Here is a 23,050-nt window from a genome sequence, read left to right on the forward strand (position 1 = left end):
CCTTATAGCTTACTAATGGTGGATCAACGGGTGTCGATGGTAAGAACGGCTAGACTTAGGGCCAGTGAGTATGGTGTGATAGGTCACTTCGCTAGGGAGTGTCTTACTATTAGCCATCGCAGACTCCAGAGTCAGCAGAGTCTACAGGGTTAGTAGGTTCAGGCCCCCAAGGCCCTAGTTCAGCCGCCCAGAGAGGGTGAACAGGGTAGCAGAGGTGTTTCTCAGGGTACTAGGGGTGGTCCCCAGGCAGGTCGGAAAGGTGGTAGAGGTGGACGCAGCCACATGTATGCTTTCCTAGGTAGGCCCAAGGCAGAGGCATCAGATGTCGTCATCATAGGTACAATCTCCTTTTCTCATTAGCCTGCCTTTACTTTATTTGATTCGGAGTCTACTTACTCATACGTTTCTGCTCGTTATGCTAATTGATGGGATGTTTTATGTGAGCCATTATTTGTGCCTATGCGTGTAGCTACCCCGTAGGTGATTCTTTAGTAGTGGATTGAGTGTGGTGATCCTATGTGGTGACCATTTTGGGGTATGATACTAGAAAGGACTTTATTGTGCTAGATATGGTAGACTTTGACTTGATTCTAGGCATGGATTGGTTGTCTACTCATTATGCAGTTTTGGATTGCTTCTCCATGACTATTACCTTGTGTATGCCCGGTATTTCTTCAATCGCGTAGGCAGGTGCAGCTAGTCATGTGTCGTGAGGTGTGATCTCCTTCCTCGGGGCTCAACGGTTAGTAGGAAAGGGGTTTCTAGACAATCTTACTTGTATTCATTGATGACATCCTATTCTACTTCGGGAGCAGAGAGCAGCATCTGAGGATAGTACTTCAAACCTTGCGAGATTAACAATTGTGTGCCAAATTCAATAAGTGTGAGATTTGCCTTGAGTCTGTGGAATTCTTGGGACACGTGGTGTCCAAGGAAGAGATTATGGTAGATTTAGGAAGATAGCAACAGTTTGCGATTGGGCTAGGCCCACTTCTCCTACCGAGGTTCGTAGTTTTATCGAATTGGCATGATATTACAAGTGGTTTGTGAAGGGGTTCTCTTCTATTATGGTTCCATTGACCAAATTGATATATAAGAATGTTCCTTTTCATTGGCCTGACGAGTGTGAGGTGAGGTTCTTAAAGCTTAAGGCCTTGTTGACTTCAACTCTGATTCTTACTCTTCCCGTTAAGGTCTAGAGATTTATAGTGTATTTTGATGCTTTAGGTGTTGTCTTGGGTTGCTTTCTAATGTAGTGATAATGTTCAATTATACTTCTCAAAATAAATATAGACAATTATTAGTAGTATATTTTACCCAACTAAGAGTTGGGGTCGATCCTACAAGAAATAGGTTGAAACGGATCTATTAGTATGCACTTTTCAGTTGTAGTTTCAACTTCCCAAAAACAAATATGCATAAAGTAAAATGAGGGGTTTTGCTATTTAATTAGTAACACTTAACGATTTTTTAGAAAAGCAGTTAACAATTAAGTTGTGAACAATATGAGAATTTAGCTAGGAATGTGTTCCATATGACCTTTAACTCAGTAGACTAATCGTGTTAGTGGTAACTTTTTAATGCATTGCATATAAAATCTACCGAGTTATATAATATATAATTTTCCTCCCGATCCTTCTTAGATGCAGATCATTCATCTCATCCTGGTCTTAGAATGTTTGTTTTACTAACTCTCGCTCTGGATCTCAGAGTACTATCCCCTCCCGTGCTCAAGTAACTTAGATGAATTTTTGTTCCTCTGAATTACTATTGTGATAATCTTTTCCTAATAACTATCTCCTTCTCGGGCAAGCAATAAATATGGGCAAGTTCTAAATGCGTGCACTCATCAAGAAAGACTTATAATCAAAGAAAATCACAATACATGCAAGATAAATCACGATAATCACTTTACACGTTTACCTGCTTAGTTATTTTATCTTGGTTCCCACAACCCTAGTTATGGACTTAGCTACTCATAATTGTAAGTAAGAGCGCAAGAATTTGTGTAGAATTCATGAATTAATACCTACGTGAATGAAGAAGTAAACCTTGAATCCCACACTCGAACCATAAATTAAGAGTCAAAACCGAAATTGTATTTCAAGAATCAATCTCAAAAAGTATTAGAATGTATCTTCAATGTGTTCACAATAATAACCAACAATATAATAATTGCATAACCCTAAAAATAAAATAAATTTGGGTATTTATAAAAATACAAAACCTAATACTAAACCAACTAGGAAAACTTAAGTCAGCGCAATTCACACTCACTCACCACCGTACTGAACTTCACGGTCCGTGGTCCTCCTCCGTGGTATCTAACTTGGCTCTATGATATGTGGTCTTCATATCTTCAAGGGCAATCATCATGCCTCATGGTGCTGAATACGATACGTATTAGATTTTGTGGTGATAGCCTTTATCAATTCTCTAATTTATTCCATCAGCTACGATCAGTCACTATAGTCTGTAGTGGGCTCCACAGCCCATGACGGGTTCCGTACAGTTACACTTGGCCAAAATTTCAGCATCAGCCTCTTCCCAAGGTCAGTATTACAGCAGCCACCACGGCCCGTGCAAGGTAATACGGTCTGTGGTGGGTTCCGTAGAGCTATACTTCAAAGTTTCAGCATCAACTTCCTTCTCTCATCAGCACTATGCCTACCACCACGGCCAGCGCAAGGCAGTATGGTCCGTAGTGAGGTTCGTGGTCCTCAGTCCTCAGCAAAACAATAACTCAGACCCAAAAATTCATCCAAACTCATACGCGACTTAGTTTTCCTGCAAAATAGACAAAACACACATCATATCTACAGAAACATGCTTGCAACACACACTAATTCACCATTTTGAGCATTGAAAGTGTCGTAAGTATGCAACACATCAACACCCTCAACTTAGAACCATTGTTTGTCCACAAGCAATGACATAAAGCAAAACAATATGATGCACAAACACAAACGGCTATAAAGAGATATAGAGGATCCTAACACATCAACCATGACCATTTTATTCAATTTACTCGACTATGCAATACACTGGCAGTCCAACTAACTCACAAGGATTGATTTATGACATCACACTACTCACAGTCAACCAAACAAATGCAAATGATATTGTACTAGTCAATATAGCAACTCAAAAATATAATTATAATGCCCCCACAACAAAGAAGTCTCTGGCACAGTATGCAAAAATAGAATAGAGACTGAGATGAACTCACTCACACTCACAAAAAGAGTTTAATCAATGCACATGTACAGACCATAGGCTTGCCTTTATTTTCTACAATGCGCTTTTGAATAGCTCTTTTAGGATCACATTAGGACTTCTTTTGCTTGTAACATAGGCTCGGGCTTGGGTAGAATATATTTAGGATAAAAGTGACTACTTTGCCCCTCCGGACGCTACTTTGACTTAGCTACTTGTTTTCCAATCCCCAACTATTTCATCCCCTTGTTTATTTCTCTATTCTCGCCTGGATGTAGTTTCTGCCTTTGTTCCTTTCTTCTTATTCTTTTTTCTAAGTGTGTTTTCTTATTGAAATTTTGAATTTCATGATGCATCACACTTGTTCTTTTATTTCATCAAAGGCCACATCCCCATGCTTATTATTTTTTCTCTCATCACATAACTCTTTTCATACCCCACTATTTTCACTATCTCTTTATAGCAGCCAAGTGCACATTATCCTATGAGGTACCAGGGCCAAGATAAAGGTCTATAATTAGACAGGAAAGGTGATTTGTGTTATGCCAAAGAAAAGGTCTTTTTCAGGCTCAAACTATTGGTTCAAAGGTATGCTTTCATTTGGTCGGTTATTTTTAGGCTAAGTGACTCATTTTCAACAATAGCCTATGATCCTATCCTAATCAAGTTTATTCAATCATTTTAGTGAGACAAATTAGGCAAGTTCTAGCTTAAAGATGCATTGATCGAACTAAGTAATTAAGCTCACACACACATGGAATAAATGTTATACTATTCATCACTAATCAAGCCATTCATGTCCTAGCTAGCAATTGATCGACAAGTCAATATGTACAATGTCCTATAAAGATCATAGCAAGTCAATTTTCACAAGCCAGACCAATCACATAGTATTTCAAAAAAAATCAGTTGGGAGTCATTTTTGTTCACTTCAACTCTTATTTTCAGAATCTACTATATACTTTTATAGACTCTTGTATTTACACAGAAACAATCTAAATATGCCATTTCTACTAGATATACACTTGAGAGCAAAAAACATGGAAACAAAAACTTCAAGCGTCAGGATGCCGCACCCCTATCAAAAAAATAGTGCATTGTCCTCAATTGCACACCAAAAAGCTCAAAGATAAACACAAAGGAAGTGATCATAACTGTGATGCCCTAGGCATCAGTCGATGGTGGTATAGTGACACCAGCGTTAGTTGGTGCACTCAATGATATAGGCTCCCTTGAAAGGTCATCGCATGTAGCAGGAGTAAGCATATTGTAAGGCACCTCACTCATAATCACAGCTGGAGTCGGGAGTGCGACAGTCTCATAAGGAGCGACTCCACTAGTCGATGCTCCAACTCTCACAGCATCAAGTCGATGCCTCTCGAGATCCTCTCTCTCCTGGGCTTCCTTTTAGGAAGCGTGCTTAGCTTTTACTAATTCTTTCTTCTTAGCTCTTTTTTTCCTTTCGGCCTTATTTAAGGAATCATCTCTTTGTCGTCACTTCTTACCTTTTCCCTTGTTATTAGTCTTAGGTGTTGACATGGAGACCCACACTCCATATACCTCACTGAGCTGCACAAGTGCGGGCGGTGCCGACATCAACTGTAGCAAGGTATTTATAGCACTAGCAAGAACAGTAGAGGATGAATTTTCTTCTAATTTACCAACGGCCTCTTATAAGGCGGACAGCTCTGTCCGTAATGAAGTGGTCTCCTCATCACCTAGAAGAACACTATGAGTAGTAATATAGACCTCAAGGACATCAATGCGGCCCTATATCAAAGTAACCTCCTTCCTGAGCTTGGTGCAAATATGAGTTACCCCCTGTTGTATTTGCGTTTAGACCATCCTAGGTAGCTGCTCAATCACCTGATCCACCAATGTTCATGTCTGCCACTAATGTTGCACTAATTTCTCAAGTACTGCATAAGGGACAGTGATGATCATACCTGAAATTATGCGTGTGGAAGGGGTAGGCCTAGTGTCTCTCTTAGGCTATTTTGCGCTTCCTCCGTCAGAGAGCATGAAGTCTCACCCTCCAAAGCTAGAGTAGGAGGGGGTGGTTCTGTAGGCATAGTGACTGGCCCAATAGGTCAGCCTAGTCTTATACAGTAGGTTATCCCAATCTTTTATTATTGCCATATTTGTGGACTTTGTCGCTGTGAAATGATTGTCAAAGTAGAAATTTATCAGGGTACCCGCGAACTCACATAACCTCCTGATCAAATATGGGAATGGAAGGCCAGCCCGCTCATTAAATGCTCATTCTTGAATTTCAGCCATAATCAGCCAACTATTGTATAGTCTAAAATGAGCCATAATACAGGCTACAAGTGCACATGTATAGGGTAGAGGGTGTTTTCATTTATTGTCAGTCAAAGATGGGCATGGATAATAGCCCACCAAAACTTAGCCTAGAAATTGAAGGAAGCCTTAGTAATCGACTGACCGGGATTAGTGACCCATGGCGCATTTACACCCTCAATAACAATATGTTTGGCAATCCAACCTATGATCTATTTTTGTACCTCAGGATCGCTCATCGGCGCCTCATCACTAACCTCGTGGTGCCGGTGATCATAGAGACATGTTGAACATTGGTCTGGAATTCTAGATCATATAAGAACCTATTGATTATAGTATCTAAGATATCCACTACCTTTCTACGAAACATGACTTCATCCAATGGTGGTTTCTTTAATGTTAAGGATCTTTTCTTCTTTTTTAAGGTCTCTTTGGGCATGACATTCATCACCGCAGCGGCATAGGTATAATAAAACTCTTGAACTAGATTTTCACTGTATTACCCTAGGTTATTCATCATCCACTCAAAATAATGCTTGTAGAAGAGATCTTTGAGCTCAGGAAGGGCGTAGAGGTTATTAGTGACCACCCGGACCTCTGGCACAATGGCTCGTTTACCCAAGCCTTTGGACCCTTTAGCTAGGCCTTTTGCAAAGATATCATGCTGACCAAGAACAAGCCATCTATTTCCTAGAAAATCAATAACTTTGCGGCGTGCAATTGGGTCATTTTCTTTTTCATAAGAAAACCTCTCAATAGCATCCAGTCTGTCATCCTCATCATAGATACAATAGCTTCACTACCTTCCTCACCGAATTATACTGAGTCCCCTCTTGCCTCATTGGCCGAGCCAACTGCCTCCTCTTCAGACTGGGAGGTAGTAGCATCGACCTCAGTAGCATCCTTGGACCTTGTAATGGGCAATACGTGAGGAGAGATAGTGGTGGCAACTTGAACCTCCGATCCACTGGATGAGTTACTTCCTGACTCCTTCTCTGACTTATGTTCATACTCTAATTCCTCTAATGTGGAGTTATGGAGTTGGTATTTGGAAGAATTCTTGGTGTGCGGTTGTTCCATGGTACCTGTAGAAGCGAAAAATGGTTAGTAACTTAACAAGATATTGCGATGAATTTAAATAGATGCTCGTATTTCCCCGTAATTCATACAAGCATGAAAATAACCCTCAATAAATGACATCTCTCAATCTATCATAGGGAGATCGCAAGCGGAAATTGGAATAAAAATTACTTTTGGATTTTTTAGTGTGTCAGCAATTTTTCAAAGTCATTTACTATGGTGGACCTTCACTGGCCGTGAAGGTCTTCACGGACCATGAAGATCTTTGTGGTGCCTTCCAGAAACTAGGCCTCCGGTGGTACCCAAAAACTTTTCTAAGTATTGGACCACGGAACAACACCATGACCAGTTATGAAGTTCACGGTCTGTTATGCTTTCCGTGATCCTACACTTGGAAACTTTTCAGAAGTGGAGACATCGGGCCTCCACCACGGTTCATAAAGTCTAATATAGTCCGTAGTAAAGGACATCGTCCCCAACTTCTCAATCCTGCCATTTTCGAAATTTCTCACTTTCCACAACTCAATCTTCACATCATTTCAAGAACATTCAGTACATTGACCAACACAAATCAACAATTAGGAATTTATGGTTAAGCAAATACAAGTATGCATCAACTCCACATTCAAACTACTAATGTCCGAATTTAAATCACCCTATCACCACGTAATATGCAATATCAAATACACACTAATTTTGAATGGAAACCAATAATTATGCATAAATATTCTAGCACTACGGCACAACTCCCATATTGCATCGTCCCAAGGGATTGAAAAGAGGACTTACTTGATTCTTTCAATGTATGCTTGATACCAACGGATTTTCACAATTTTGGGGACTAAGACACTTGAACTACACACACAAATGCTATTCGTAACTTGAATCGGTGGGGAGTGGAATGGTTTTCATGACAAGGTAATCAGAGGAGTGTTCTTTGCTTTGGTCCGTAGTGGGAGAGAATGAGAATGGCCTAAATTTTGGTGATAAACTAGTAATAAACCAAAAACACTAAATATTTTGTATCTGAGTCGAAAATGAGTCTACTAAATATGACTTAGCTAACTAGGCTTCACGACTTATAGTGGATGCTCGTGAAAAGCACCATGGGTCGTAATCCCCTTCATGACATGGGAGTTGGACAAAAAGGAGGTGGTCTTACCTGGGCTTAATGGAGGGCAAAAAGGTTAGTGAAATTCATCACGGGCCGTAATTCCTACCATAGGGATAGACTTGAAAAAGGTAAGGGGCCTTACCTCAGATTCATGGAAGGCAAAATAATCCGTGAAGTTCATCATAGGCCATAATCCCTCCCGTAATCCTAGAGTTCCTTAAGATTGTGCTCATAATGCCACTCTACCATGGGGAGTGATGCCCTATATGGTCCGTATAGGTGCCCATGGTGGGTACTTTTGCCAATTTTCAATTTTTTTCTCCTCCTTTGAGACCCGCACTTACAAAACACATTGTGACTTTATAAAAACCAAAAATATAAAAATTTAACCTATCTACTTAAAGATACAATCCTTGGGTTGGCTCCCAAGTAGTGCTTGATTTAATGTCGCGGCACGACGTGGGTCAGTCTACTACTAAGACTTTGTGAAGATTTTCCCCATGGTTTGCCTCCCATACAGCTCCTAATTTAACATCGCAGCACGACGCAGGTTCCTTGACTACTCAAAATTCATCAAGATGGAGCTCTTCGACAATTTTCACTTCTTTAGGAGATCCCAAATACAGTTTCACCTGCTGCCCATTCACTTTGAACCTATGAACATATTGAGCTTCAAGATCGATTTCACCATGAGAGAATACATGTGTAATGGTGAAAGGTCCAGACCACTTTGACTGTAGCTTGCCTGGAAATAACCCCCGCTTGGAATTAAATAGCAACACTTTATCCCCAATGTTAAATTTGCGTTGCTCAATATGCCTATCATGATACAATTTCATCTGCTCTTTGTAAAGAGAAGCACTCTTATACGCATTCAAGCAAAACTTATCCATCTCATTCATTTGATCTAGCCTCATATGCGCAGCTTTACTCCAATTCAAGTTTAACTTTTTCAGGGCCACAACGCCTTATGTTCCAGCTCCGCAGACAAATGGCATGCCTTTCCAAACACTAACTAGTATGGGAAATACCAATGGGTGTTTTGAAACCTATTTGATATTCCCATAGAGCATCATTTAGCTTCCTCGCCCAATTAGTCCTGTTAGCATTCACATACTTGGCTAGAATCTTTTTGATTTTGTGATTTGATACCTCAACCTGCCCACTAGACTAGGGATGATATAGAGTAGTTACCTTTTGTTGCCGCACACCTTATTTCACCAAAAGAATCTGAAAGATATTATTGCAAAAATAGGAACCTCCATCACTCATAATAACCCTAGGAGCCCCAAACCTGGAAAAGATATTTCTCCTTATAAAACTGATGACACTCTTGCTCTCATTATCTGGTAGGGAGACTGCTTCCACCCACTTTGAGACATGGTCAACTTCCACAAAAATGTATTTTATCCCATATGAGCTAACGAACGGCCCCATGAAATTAATGCCCCATACATCAAGCAACTCCACCTTCAAGATAGGTGTCATAAACAACTCTTGGTGTCTAGATATGTTTCCTTACCTTTGGCACTGGTCGCAACTTTTCGCCAAATCATGAGCATCTTTGTAGATAGTAAGCCAGTAGTAACCACATTGCAATATCTTTTACACAGTATAACTTCCACCATGGTGTCCACCTACCTGAGATAAGTGGCACGCCTCCAAAATACTAAGCATTTCTGCTTTTGGAATACACCTCCTGATGACATTGTCAACACACATCCTGAATAAATATGGATCATCCCAAATATACCTGGCAACATTATGTAAAAACGTCTTCCTCTACGGGAAAGTAAGGTCTTCAGGCATAATATCACTAAGTGGATAGGTAGTATAATCAGAAACCAAGGAATAAGATCAAGAGTGGCAGCCAAGACCTATTCATCTAGGAAGGAATCGCCGATTTCAAGCTCGTCCTTACCTCTATTCTCATCTTCCATCCTGGAAAGGTGGTCAGCTACCTGATTTCACTACCCTTACGATTCTTTACCTCAAAATCAAATTCCTGAAGCAACTATACCCATCTGATTAACCTTGGCTTAGCATCCATCTTGGTCATCAAATATCACAAGGCTGCATGGTCAGTGTGCACTATTACCTTGGTACCCAAAAGGTATGCTCTGAATTTTTCAAAAGAATACACTACTGCCAATAATTACTGCTCAGTCACGGTATAATTCTTCTAGGCTATATTTAGCGCTTTTCTAGCATAGTTTATGGGATGAAAGATCTTTTTGCACTTTTTCCCTAGCACAACCCCTAATGTAACACCGCTAGCATCACATATTATCTCAAATGGGGCAGATAAATCCAGAGGAACAATCACCGGTGTTGAGATCAACTTCTCTTTCAGACACTCAAATGCTTTCATGCTCATCTTATCAAAGTAGAATGTTATCTCCTTCTCCAATAACTTGTACAAAGGGTGTGCAATTTTAGAGAAATTCTTGATAAAACGCCTAAAAACACCTGCATGAACCAGGAAGCTGCGGACACCCTTTATAGAGATTGAAGGAAGAAGTTTCTCAATCACCTCTATCTTTGCCTTGTTGACCTCCAAACGTTTTCCTGAAATCTTATGGCCCAACACAATACCCTCTTTGACCATGAAGTGACATTTTTCTCAGCTTAGGACTAGGTTAGCCTCTTCATATCTTTGCAAAGCCCTATTAAGATTCAACAAATAGTTATTGAAGGTATCACCTACTACAGAAAAATCATCCATAAATACCTCAAGAGTATCCTCTACCATGTCAGAAAATATAGAAATCATATAGCATTGGAATGTAGCAGGTAAACTACATAGTCCAAATGGCATGCGTTTGAACACAAAGGTACCATAAGGACATGTAAAGGCCATCTTTTCTTGGTCTTCTGGTGCTATGAAGATCTAATTGTAGCCAGAGTACCCATCCAAAAAATAGTACCAGACTCTACCTGCCAACCTATCTAGCATTTGGTCCATGAAGGGCATTGAAAATGATCCGTCAAAGTCCATTTATTCAGCTTCTGGTAGTCTATGCATACTCGTCATCCAGTGACTAGCCTAAGTGGGACCAGCTCATTCTTATCATTTGTGACGATTGTCATACCTCCCTTCTTAGGGAAACATTGCACAAGGCTAACCTAGTTGCTATCTTATATGAGATATACCATGCTTGCATCTAGCGACTTAATAATTTCCTTCTTTACCACCTCTTGCATAAGCGGGTTTAGTCTCTTCTGGTGTTCAATACTAGGAATGCAATCCTCCTCCAACTGAATTTTGTAGTGCAAATACCAGGAGGAATACCTATAATATCAGTAATAGTCCAATCAATAGCTTTTTTGTACCTTAGCAATACCTTAACCAACTTTGTAACCTATCTTTCACTCAAATTTGCAGCAATAATCAATAACAAAGTGTTATGCTCATCAAGAAATATGTACCTCTAATGGATTGGCAATTATTTGAGCTTAAGTACAGACGTCTCCTTTATGGATGGTTTAGTAGGTGGAGTCGCCCTGTTCTTCAAGTCAAGATCAAGCTTCTTGGGAGCATAAGTGTGTGAACCTATACCCTACAAAGCATTCACGGACTCATCAAATCCCTCAATACCAACACCTAAGAAATTCATGATTACAATTGCTAAAGGCTCAATAACGAGCCTTTCCTGAATGGGCACATCAACGACACTCTCTATCTCGACATCAAATACTGACATCACTGTTATATATTTAGGTTGCTTCATAGAGGCACATACATTGAAATTGACATGTTCATTGTTTAGCCTGAATGTAAGCTCTCCACGTTCTACATCCAATAATGCTCTGCTAGTTGTCAAAAATGGTCTCCCCAAGATGATAGGGATCTCAAAATCAACCTAACAATCTAGTATGACAAAATCAGCTGGGAAGATGAACCAGCCAACTCGTACTAATACATCACACAAAATTCCTACTGGTCATTTCACAAATCTTATGCTATTAGTAGCTGCATAAAAGTCAGTTTAGGGGCTCCTAGGCCCAACTGCCTGTAGATGGCTAATGGAACGAGGTTATACTGGCCCCCAAATCATATAGGGCCCTTGCAAAATTAAAAGCCTTAATAGTACAAGGTATGGTAAATGCACCCGGATCTTCCTTCTTTTCAACCAAGGAACTTGTAGCATTGACACTGAAGTGATGTAGATTGTCGGCTGGCTCAAAAGACATTGTTCTCTTCTTTGTAACCAAATCCTTCCTAAACTTGGCATAACCTGATATTTGCTCTAATGCCTCCACCAATGGAATGTTGACTAATATCTCCTTGAGCATAGAAATAAACTTCAGAAACTTTCCATCCTCAGCCTATTTCTTCAATTTATGGGAAAATGGAGGTAGTGGCTTGCCAACAGGTCGCAAGGGCTGACGTACCTCAGCCTCAACTTTCTTGGTACCATTTTTTTGATAGTTTGTTTCTTATCCAATACTAGATCCTCGACCTCATCATCTTCATCATATATAACTGCCCTATTTACCTGATGCCTTTCATGCCCATCAATTTCAGGAGCTGCATCATTTATCTGCTCAGTGCTTGCAATAATAGTGTCAGAAAGTACCTTACCACTCCTTGTTATCACTGCCATGCATTACCCATCTTTCCCTGGTTTTTGCACTGTGTTTCTAGGTAAAGTACCAGTCTTTCTCTAATTTAAAGTTGCTGACAACTGTCCCATCTGATGCTCTAACTACTTGATAGAGGTAGAGTGAGATTCCACCAATTGGCTGATATTGGTCATGTCCCCTCGCATATCTCTGACCCCAGACTTAGTCGCCTCAACTTTCTGTAGTACCTTTGTCATTATGTCTTCTAGCTTAGAGTTATCATTATTGTTTCCAGCCCGATCTCTATTCATAAGTGGCACATAAACCCCACTTCTTTTATTCTTGAAGTTGTCCTTGTTCTGCCAATTTCCTTGATCACGATTTCTTTTTCGGTCATAGTAGTTATCCCTTTGAAAATTTTGACCTTGATTTTTAGAGTTGTATGTCCGAACCCCCCCCCCCTTCGGCTATTCAGAAACTTATCCTCCACCTCATAATCAAACTCTGGTTCATCATATAGGCTTTTAGCATCCACAACTTTTACCTTTTCTAGTCCGCCACCTAATAAATGCTTGGTCAACTGATCCATCTGCGTCCTCATGTGGGTCAAATCCTAATCACGCTCCTCTTCCTTTCACCTTTACTTCACTAAAATCTCAAATGGAAAGCCAAAACCTCCTATATCAGTGTCTCTAGTGTACCAGGATCTGTTATTCTTTGTGAGCTGATCCAAAATTATTCTGGCTTCTTGAAATGTCTTGGCCATGAATGAACCACCATAAGCTGTATCTATGAATGGCTTGGTCACAAAATTGCAAGACATGCAGAATACCTCCTTCAAGTTCTCATCAGTTAGGTTGTGATTTGGAGACTGCTTTATTTTCTTCTTGAATCTCTCCCAAGTCACATGCATTGCTTCAATAAGTAGCTATTTGTGAGAACCAATCTCATCTTTGATTTGCAGCTTCTTGAATGGTAGGAAAAACCTCTCCAAAAATGCTTCCCTCAAATCTCTCTAGTTGGTGATAAAGTCATATGGAAGCTCATTCAACCACTTCAATGCTTTCCCAGATAGAGACAACGGAAATGGACATAGTCGTACGGTCGATTGGCTAACCCAGGGACTTTAGATGACTTGCAGGTGGCGATAAATTCATCATGGGTTGGTTAGCATCGTCACTTGCTACTCTGCTAAATATTCCTTTTAGGTTCAACATTTACAGTATGGTACTAGTGATAGTGAACTTCAGGCCCTGAGGTAGTGATGGGAGTACTATAGCTCCAGTAGGTCCAGCACTATCCGTATCAGCATCATCATCAACCAGGGCAAAGTTCACAAGTCTCTGATCTCTACCCCGTAATGCTCCATTGAGTTCATCCCTATTGTCCACATCATCCCTAACTTTATTTTCAGCCAACTCTCTCAGCCATAGCGCCTCATGATCTTGTACATTCATCTTCGAATAGACCTTTGAAGTTCAGGATCATAGGAAAGTAGTGATTCACTCTTACTTTGGGTGTTTGGCATGTACTATCTATTCCTTTCAAAAACACAAACAAGAAACAAAAAGTAAAATTAGAAAATAGAACTACAAATTGAATGAGCAACTAATAGAATATTTCAAATCTGTATTCCCCGACAACGGTGCCATTTTTGAAAACATTCAATTGTACTTCTCAAAATAAATATAGATGATCGTTAGTAGTATATTTTACCCAACTAAGAGTCAGGGTCGATCCCACAGGGAATAGTTTGAAACATGTCCATTAGCAAGCACTTTTCAGTTGTAGTTTTTACTTCCCAAAAACAAATGTGCATAAAGTAAAATGGGGTTTTGCTATTTAATTTAGTAACACTTAATGATGCTTAAGCAAAGTAACTGACAATTAAGTTGTGAACAATGTGATAATTTATCTAGGATTGTGTTCCCCATGATGTTTTGCTCAGCAAACTAATCGTGTTAGTGGTAGCATTTTAATGCATTGCATGTAAAATCTAGCAAGTTATGTAACATCTAATTCACCTATCAGTCCTTTTTAGATGCAGTTCATTCATCTCCTCCCAGTCTTAGAATATATGCTTTAATAACCCTTGCTCTGGATCTCAGAGTACTATCCTCTCCCGGGCTCAAGTAACTTAGATGAAGTTTTACTCCTTCGAACTATTGTTATGATAATCTTTTCCTAATCACTATCTCCCTCCCAGGCAAGCAATGAATAAGGGAAAGTTCCCAATTCCTGCACTCATCAAGAAAGACTTATAAACGAATATAATCACAATACATGCAAGACAAATCATGATAATCACTTTACACATTTACCTACTTTGTTATTTTATCATGGTTCTCACAACCCTAGTTGTGGGATTAGCTACTCATAATTGTAAGTAAAAGAGCAAGAATTTGTGAAGAATTCATGAATCAATACCTATTCGAATGAAGAAGTAAACCTTAAATCCCATACTCGAACCATAAATTAGGAGTGAAAACCAAAATTATATTTCAAAAATCAATCTCAAAAAATAGTAGAACGTATCTTCAATGTGTTCACAATAATAATAAAAAATATAATAACTGCGTAACCCTAATATAAATTCAGGTATTTATATAAATACAAAACCTAATCCTAAACCAACTAGGAAAACTTAAGTCAGCATAGTTCATGCTCACTCACCATAGATCGTACTAAATTTCACGGTCTTTGGTCCTTATATCTTCACAGACAATCATCACACTTCGTGGTGCTGAATACGATCTGTACTGGAGTCCGTGGTAGCCTTGCTAGTTATCCAATTTCTTCCATCAACCTTAACGATCAATCATTACTGTCTGTAGAGGGCTCCACAGCCCATGAAGGGTTCTGTGGAGTTACACTTGGCCAAAATTTCTGTATCAGCTTCTTCACAAGGTCAACATTACAGCTCCACTTGGCCCGTGTAAGGTAATATGGTCTGTGGTAGGTTTCATGGAGTTATACTTCAAAGTTTTAGCATCAGTTTCCTTCTCTCATCAGTACTACGCCAACCATAATGGTCCGCACAAGGTACTATAGTTCGTGGTGAGGCTCGTAGTCCTTAGTCCTTAGGAAAATAGCAACCCATATTCAACAACTCATCCAAACTCGTGTGCAACTTAGTTTTCCTGCAAAATAGACAAACCACACATCATATCTACAGAAACATGCTTGTGACGCACACTAATTCACCAGTTTTAAGTGTCGAAAGTATCATAAATACGCAACACATCATGCAGCAAGGTAGAGTTATTACATATGCTTCCAGGCAGCTGAAGGTGCATTAGCAGAACTACCCTACACATGACTTGGATTTGGTGGAGGTAGTCTTTGCATTGAAGATTTGGAGGCATTACTTATATGGTGCCCATTGTGAGATCTACACTGACCACCATAGTCTTCAGTACATCTTCAGCCAGAAAGACCTTAATTTAAGACAGCGCAGGAGGTTGGAGTTACTAAAGGACTATGATGTCACTATTCTCTATAACCCGAGCAAGGAAAATGTAGTTGCAGATGCTTCGAGCCGGAAGGAGGTGAGTATGTGGAGTTTGGCATTCTTATCAGAGGAGGAGCGACCTTTAGCTTCAGACATTCGTCCTTATCTAACCAGATAGTTCGTCTTGATATTTCTAAGTCGGGTAGGGTACTTATTTGTGTAGAGGCTAGGTCTTGCTTGATGGAGCAGATTCAAGCACATCAGTTTGATGACCCCATCTAAGGGTAATTTGTGATAGGGTGCTTAGTGGGGAGGCTAGGGAGGTGACCTTGGATCCAGAGGGCATTTTGAGGATCAAGGGTCGTATTTGTGTTCCCAGGGTTAGAGATTTGGTCGGGCTGATTTTTAAAAGGCCCAATTTTCCACATATGTCATTCATCTTGGTGCAGCAAAGATGTATCATGACCTACGGCAGCATTACTGGTGGTGTGGGATGAAGCGGGACATTGAAGCTTTTGTGGCTAGGTGCTTGAACTATCAACAGATTAAGTTCAAGCATCAGAGGTCAGGTGCTTTGACCCAACGTCTAACCATTCTAGAGTGTAAGTAGGAGCAAATAGATATGGACTTCATAGTGGTTTTACCACATACCTCTCGAGGTTTTGATTTCATTTGGGTCATCGTAGATCGATTGACCAAGTCTGCTCACTTTTTACTGATCCAAACTACCTACACTTCAGAGAGGTTGGCTTAGATTTACATTTGAGAGGTAGTTCGATTGCATGGGGTTCCACTATATATTATTTCAGACCGTGGTACTCAATTCACTTCGTATTTTTGGAGGTCTATATAGAGAGAGTTAGGTAACTGAGTCAAGCTCAGCACAGCTTTGCACCCCCATACCAATGGTTAGTTTGAGAGGACTATTCAGGTCCTAGAGGACATGCTACGGGCCTGTGTTATTGATTTTGGGGATAGTCGGATCAACCCTTGGCTTTGGTAGAGTTCCCAAATAATAAAAGCTATCATTCGAGCATCGATATGGCCCCTTTTGAGGCATTGTATGGTATGATATATCATTTTCTAGTGGGCTGGGTTGATGCTTTTGAGGTTAGACCTTGAGGCACCGATTTACTACATGATTTGATAGATAGAGTTCGTATGATCCAGGAGAGTTTTCGTATTGCCCAAAGTAAGTAGAAGAGTTATGCTGATAGGAGAGTTCAGCCTTTAGAGTTTATGATTGGAGACCGGGTATTCTTGGGGGTGTCGCCCATGAAAGGCGTGATGAGATTTGGGAGGAGGGGTAGGCTTAACCCCAGGTTCATCGGCTTTTTTGAGATCCTAAGGCGGGTAGGAGAGGTAGATTATGAATTGGTCTTACCCCTAGCACTTTTAGGTGTTCATCCTGTATTCCATATTTCTATGCTGTGGTGGTATATTCCAGATGAGTCTCACATACTTCAGTGGGATTCAGCTCAGCTCGATGAGTCCTTATCCTTTGAGGAGGAGCCTGTGGCTATTTTGGATAGTCAAGTTAAGAAGTTAAGGTCTAAGGAGATCCCATCGGTGAAGGTCTAGTAGAGGCATCATCCGATCGAGGAGGCTACTTGGGAGACCGAGAAGGACATGCGGACCCTATATCCTTATCTTTTTGAGCCACCAGGTATCTTTTCTTTCTTGAATTTTGAGGATGAAAGTCCTTTTAGTAGTGGATGTTGTAATGACCTCGCAGGGTCATTTTTGTACTTTTACATTTTTTTAAAATTTTATCCCTTCCCGTAACTTCTTTATAGCTCTTATATGATACTGGGATGGGTGACACGCTCTTTGAGGTAGTTGGATGAACTTGGTGTGATTTTTTCCCTTTTTAAAGGTTTAAAGTGAAAAGAGTTAACCTTAGTCTACATTCGGAGATTTGGTCATTGAATGGGAATTCTGATGGTTCCATCGGCTCCGCAAGGTCCTTTTTGGTCTATAAGGAAGGTTAGTTTGGGTTTTGGATCTTTATTTTGAGTTTGTGTAGTTGTGCTGTTTTAAATTTAAGTTTTAGCCAAGATTGACTTCAGTCAACATTTTGAATAAATGTGCTCAGAGAAAAATTCTATTAGCCCAGTCAGCTCCAGAACACCGATTTTGGTCTAGGATGACCTTTGGCTCGGTTCTCGAGGTACTCAGATTGAGTTTTTGGCTGTTTGAGCATTTTATGTGTTATCCTTATAAAGTATTGACTTTGGTCAACATTTCAATGAGACGACCTCTTTTGGTCATTTTGTCAATTCCATTGAGTTCAAAATATCATTTCTGATAGGGTAGCATAGTCTATTTGTGTTCACAAGATTCCGAATGAATTCTGGACCCCCGTCGGAGAAATACCATTCCTTTAAAATTCAGCACCAGCTAAATTATTGGTGCAGGGCCTCTTGTTCTTTACATTCGCGAGCCAAGGGCCGTGATCGCGAAAAATAGGCTCTCTGGTCATTGCTATCATGGGGATGAGTGTCGTGATCATAAAGGATAATTTGATCATTGTATGCGATCCCATACTTGGGTCCCACGATCGCGAAGAGCAATTTTGCTATTTCCAGTGATCTTTAAGACCCATTTTTGGACATCTCTTTCTCGTCTCCAACATATCAAAACTTAATTTGTGAGAGCAATTCTTAGCCAGTTTCGCTAATTCTTATTGCATTGTGTTGGAAACTTTTGCGGGAATGTTCCAGAACCTTTATTCATCCTAGAAACCTTGTAAGTCCTACATATTTTGTTGAATTATTCATTTTTAACCTTCTTAAGGCTTGAAATTTGTGGGTTGTTTTGAGCCCTTACGGTGCTCGGAACGTACCCATTTTTGGGACACAAGTTTATTGAGCTATTTGGGACCTTGTGATGCAGTTGATTTTTTAATTTCATGTGCGGGTTCCAATGTCCAATTTTGACCCGATTTTGATTCTATTTTTTAATTATAGTAATATGGATATCATTGGCTTTTTTTGATGTGTTCTTCGATAATTTGATAGAGTGACATCGTTCGAAGGTGGTTCGAAAATGAAAAGCTCCGTCTTAGCAGTTTGTGTGCAGTTTCGGCCTTGAGGTAGGCTATGGTTTCTTTTTGTTAGACTTGGTTCGGTTAGAATTGATATATTATGAGTAGTATTGTATGAATAGGTTGGTTTGAGATGTTGGTAACCTTTTCGAGAAAATTAGGAGGCGATGGCGATCGTTGATTGCTAGTTTGGATTTTAGTCATTGGAACCTTAGATTAGGTGCTTTCATTACTTGTTTGCATCGCTTAGATTCCATAGAACTTGCTTCCTGGTGACTTGAACTTAAGGCGTTGCTTGTTTGATTTGTTTGGTTTTGGTTGCCCATTTTGTCATGATTTCATCTTATGCTTTGTCCTTTTTGCCTATGACTTTGAAATGTTGGGCTCGAGGTCATGCTCTTGGTACACCGGAGTCTCAGGTTAGTAAGTTGGTGCCTTTGGCGGGCTTTACTCGGCTTTGAGTGATATATGATTTTGACATGCTACTTACCTTGATTTCTTCGCCAATATTTAAAAATCATGTTAATGGGAGAATAAATGATGAGACTAAGATTTTAGTTAATGGATAAGTATAATGAATTGAAGAAAATACTGGATGAACAAAATTGGGCGTCCCTTTTATTGACTTTGGGCTACACTATTATATCCACCGCTGATAAAATTGAGGTGTAAATTTTGGACGGTCCCTTGATACATATTTTGGATTATTATTTCGATATTGATGAGCTCGATGGTTATTCCGGACGCTCCGCAATACTTTTGGGGTTATTGTTACAGTTTTGTTGTGTTATATATATACGTGCTCCTCCAGTATTCTGTGAGTTGAGGATTTTGTTGTTTTTACCTGGTAGTTGGGTTTACTTGGCCTTGTATGTCCCCCCCATACCCTGATGCACCCGTAGTTGTAGTTTATGGTTCACTTGTGTATTTATTAGTATCATTGTGCTGCTTATATGCATATTTATTCTTTATGAGCTTCATTAACCTATGATGCATGTTGGGTACTCTGTGTTTTGATATTCATACTGCACTTCTGCATAATTTTGATGAGCTCCCAGTTGAAGCCACCCCCAACCCACGCCGGATAATTTGTAGTTGTGCTAGATCGGGATTGTGGTGAGCTCCCAACGCTCAGAGAGTTTCTACCTTTCTTTCTTTGTACTGGCTTCTATTTTGTATTTTAGATAGTTCTAATATATATATATATATATATCATATATATATATATATATATTATCAGCTTTTGTACTTAGTGGCTCCTATATAGGTGACACCATGTCCGGGGTTTGGTCTAGCGTCAGTTCATCATTTTTTATCACTTTTGGGCCTTTTTGTATAGTTTGTATCGTATTTACATGTTTGTACCTTGGCCCGATCTTTCTTTTGTTATATTCTTCTTGCTTCCATCTTTTTATGTTATTATTTATTTATTTAAATTTAAGGTTTGACTTTCGCTTAAATTGGATTTGGCTTACCTACTCAGGGGTTATAATAGGTGTCATCATGAACCGGATTCGAATCGTGATAGTGGTCGTCCGCGCGCTGGTCATGCGCTCAAGCGCCCAGTGACGCCCCCGCACAGCGTGGAACCGTAAAAGCAATTAAAAGAATGGTATTATTGGAATTTTGCAGGGAACCCTATGTTATATGATGTTGGAACTTGCCCAGAGTCAGGGTATAGAAGAAAAGAGCAAGAAAAAGGCTAGGTTACGAAAAAGAGATGGAAAAACGCGGTACACTACTCGAATCAAAAACAAAGTTGGGATTCAGAGTTTGGTTGGTATGTCTTCTCTTTCATCTTTGTTCTTAGTAAATTTATTCTCCTCCATGGAGTAGTTTTTTAGAGGGTATTTGATAAACATGGTGTATTGATGAATATGTTAGAATTTTGATTGTTGTTCTTATGCTTGAACTTGTTATGGGAATTTGAATTAAATTGCAACCTTGTTCATTGTTTTATTTATTCGAAAGAGAAATATCTTAGTGAATATTGTTGCGTAGTTTTGTGAATTGAATCAATATATCTCCTCTAAGTAATTGAAAGAGCTTGTTGACGGTTATTGATTGAATCCCAGGAAAAATAGTCGAAAGACATTTCTTCCTTAAGAATAGTCCATGACATATTCTTTCTTACTTGGATCACTAGGTTATAATTAGTTTATTCTTTAACTTGAGATTTACTCGGAAGAGAAATCTGAATCGTAATGATACTCTAATCAACTAACGAAATTGAGAGAATCGATAGAACTTTAGTAGTGATCAATGAACATGGTCAAATCTCAACTATCATTATGCACTTGTTTCGTTTTGTACCCTATCTTTTATTATTGATATTAAACTTGGTAGTTATATATTGTTTTTAAATTATCATTTAGTCTACAAACGTGGTTCATAACCACAATTAACTCTCTTCTTTTGATCACTTGAATAATAGTTAGCAAGATTAGATTGAATTGTTATTTGTACTAATTTCTGTGGAGAAGATCTTTATACTATACTATCTTTGACTAGAGAAGCGCTAAACTTATATTATGTTTGTGCTCGTCAATAATCTTGACGTGATATATATTGATTTTTTTTGATAACTTGTTCAACACATTCCAAAAATCGGAATGGACATAAAGGAATATTGCATGAGAGAGAAACTATTGCTGCAGAATTCAAAAAATAATAAAATGTTCAAATCCTAGGCGATCTTTTCATTCGAATTGAATGAGAAATGGAAGATTTGTGAGTGGGTTAAGAATTTGAGGATGCTTGAAGGATATGCTTCAGATTTAAGTAAGTTTCTTTTTCATAATTGATTTATTCTGCTTTTTCATCTTAATTAATTATTTATGATTTGATATGTTTGTTGTCTTTTTTGCATGTTCTATCTTGGAAAAGAGAGCGTAAATATGCTCAAGGAGAGTATTAGAACGCTTTATGATCGGCCTTATGCATATGGGGTGAAATACAAAATAGGACACGACATGTCATGTTTAATCAGTTTAAAATATGCAATTTAATTATTATTTATTTTTTTGTATTAACTTTTCATAATATATCATCTAACATTAGTCACTTGATTTGCACACATTGTGTACTTGAGTTCCACAGTACAACAAGATAATATCTACGACCTACGAGAATAATGTTAGTTTCAGGATGTCCAACTAGCTTAGGAATGCTTGAAAAAAGAAGTTTGATTGACTTTTATCTAAACTATACGAGGGTCTCCAGGCATATTGGAGAACCCTTAAATTTTTGGCTAAGTCTTAGTAGGCAAAGAAAGTTAGGGGGTCTAAAAAAGGTGGCTCATTGCATAGGGGGGTGCAAAGAGCGACTTAGTAAGTAATATTATTAACCTTTTAATTTATATGTTTATATAAAGCTGAGGCAAAAGTGAGTAGCCTAATTGGAAGTGATGTGCATATTGTGCTCCATTCTCCTCGACCTCAGTTGATGAAGAGAGTTCTACTGATGATGAACAGTGTGTGGAATGTACCACTTAGGTTAGGATTCTTATTGTTGAACAATGAATTCTTTTTGATACTTTGTATATATTTGAAGTTTAGAACTTTGATACACTTTGCAAATCCTTTTGATGGATCTTTGCTTTTGAAGTTGATGTTTTTAATTAATAATTAATATGTTATTGATGTTTTAGTTCATTTAGAATTGATTTCGTAGCAATTAGTATTGGTCTATCAAAAGAGGTAACGTAGCAACGAGTGTTTGTCATGGTTCCCACAATCCCAATTGTAGACTGTTGAAGAAATTTCTGATTCTATGTATCAAATAGACTTCACAATACACTTACAATTTAGAAGAGATATCCTTCACGTGAAAAGTTTTAAAAAATTAATAAAAAGAATTTTAGTTCTCCCATAGAATAGTTGTGATGTAATTTGGAGTATAATATACGAAGATAACGGTAGGGGTGGACAATTTGCCTATTTATGGGCGAAGTGTCCATTTTGGTCTGTGTTTTTAGGAAGGTCTCTTTTGATATGTAGTGTCCAAAAGTGTCATTTTTTTGGAACCGGACGCTCCAATAGTGAACCGTTAAGTTGCATGTTCTAGTTTAACCAGATGAGGTGAGCAATCCACCGATCTGTAGAAGCACCACTCGGCCAGGTTTTATTTTACCTGGGCCAAAGACTTTCCCCTCTACTCTATCGACTCTCTGAGTTGTGTTTCATAGCGGGTTGTACTTGGATTCATAGATTGCTCCTTGACTTATATATTTGAGATATTGGGGTTCCCTGCATTTTATATTACGAGGACACTCTAC

General features: G+C 39.0%; 1 protein-coding gene across 1 annotated transcript; it reads right to left on the reverse strand.

The window, feature by feature from the left end:
• Positions 1-8,274: 8,274 nt before the first annotated feature.
• Positions 8,275-8,628, reverse strand: LOC129869707 (uncharacterized). The gene has a single exon (XM_055944347.1). It carries the CDS (start codon positions 8,626-8,628, stop codon positions 8,275-8,277), a length of 354 nt encoding a protein of 117 aa, XP_055800322.1.
• Between the last annotated feature and the right edge of the window lie 14,422 nt (positions 8,629-23,050).

The sequence above is a fragment of the Solanum dulcamara genome, chromosome 10, assembly GCF_947179165.1.
Source record: "Solanum dulcamara chromosome 10, daSolDulc1.2, whole genome shotgun sequence".
In the NCBI taxonomy this organism is placed as follows: Eukaryota; Viridiplantae; Streptophyta; class Magnoliopsida; order Solanales; family Solanaceae; genus Solanum; species Solanum dulcamara.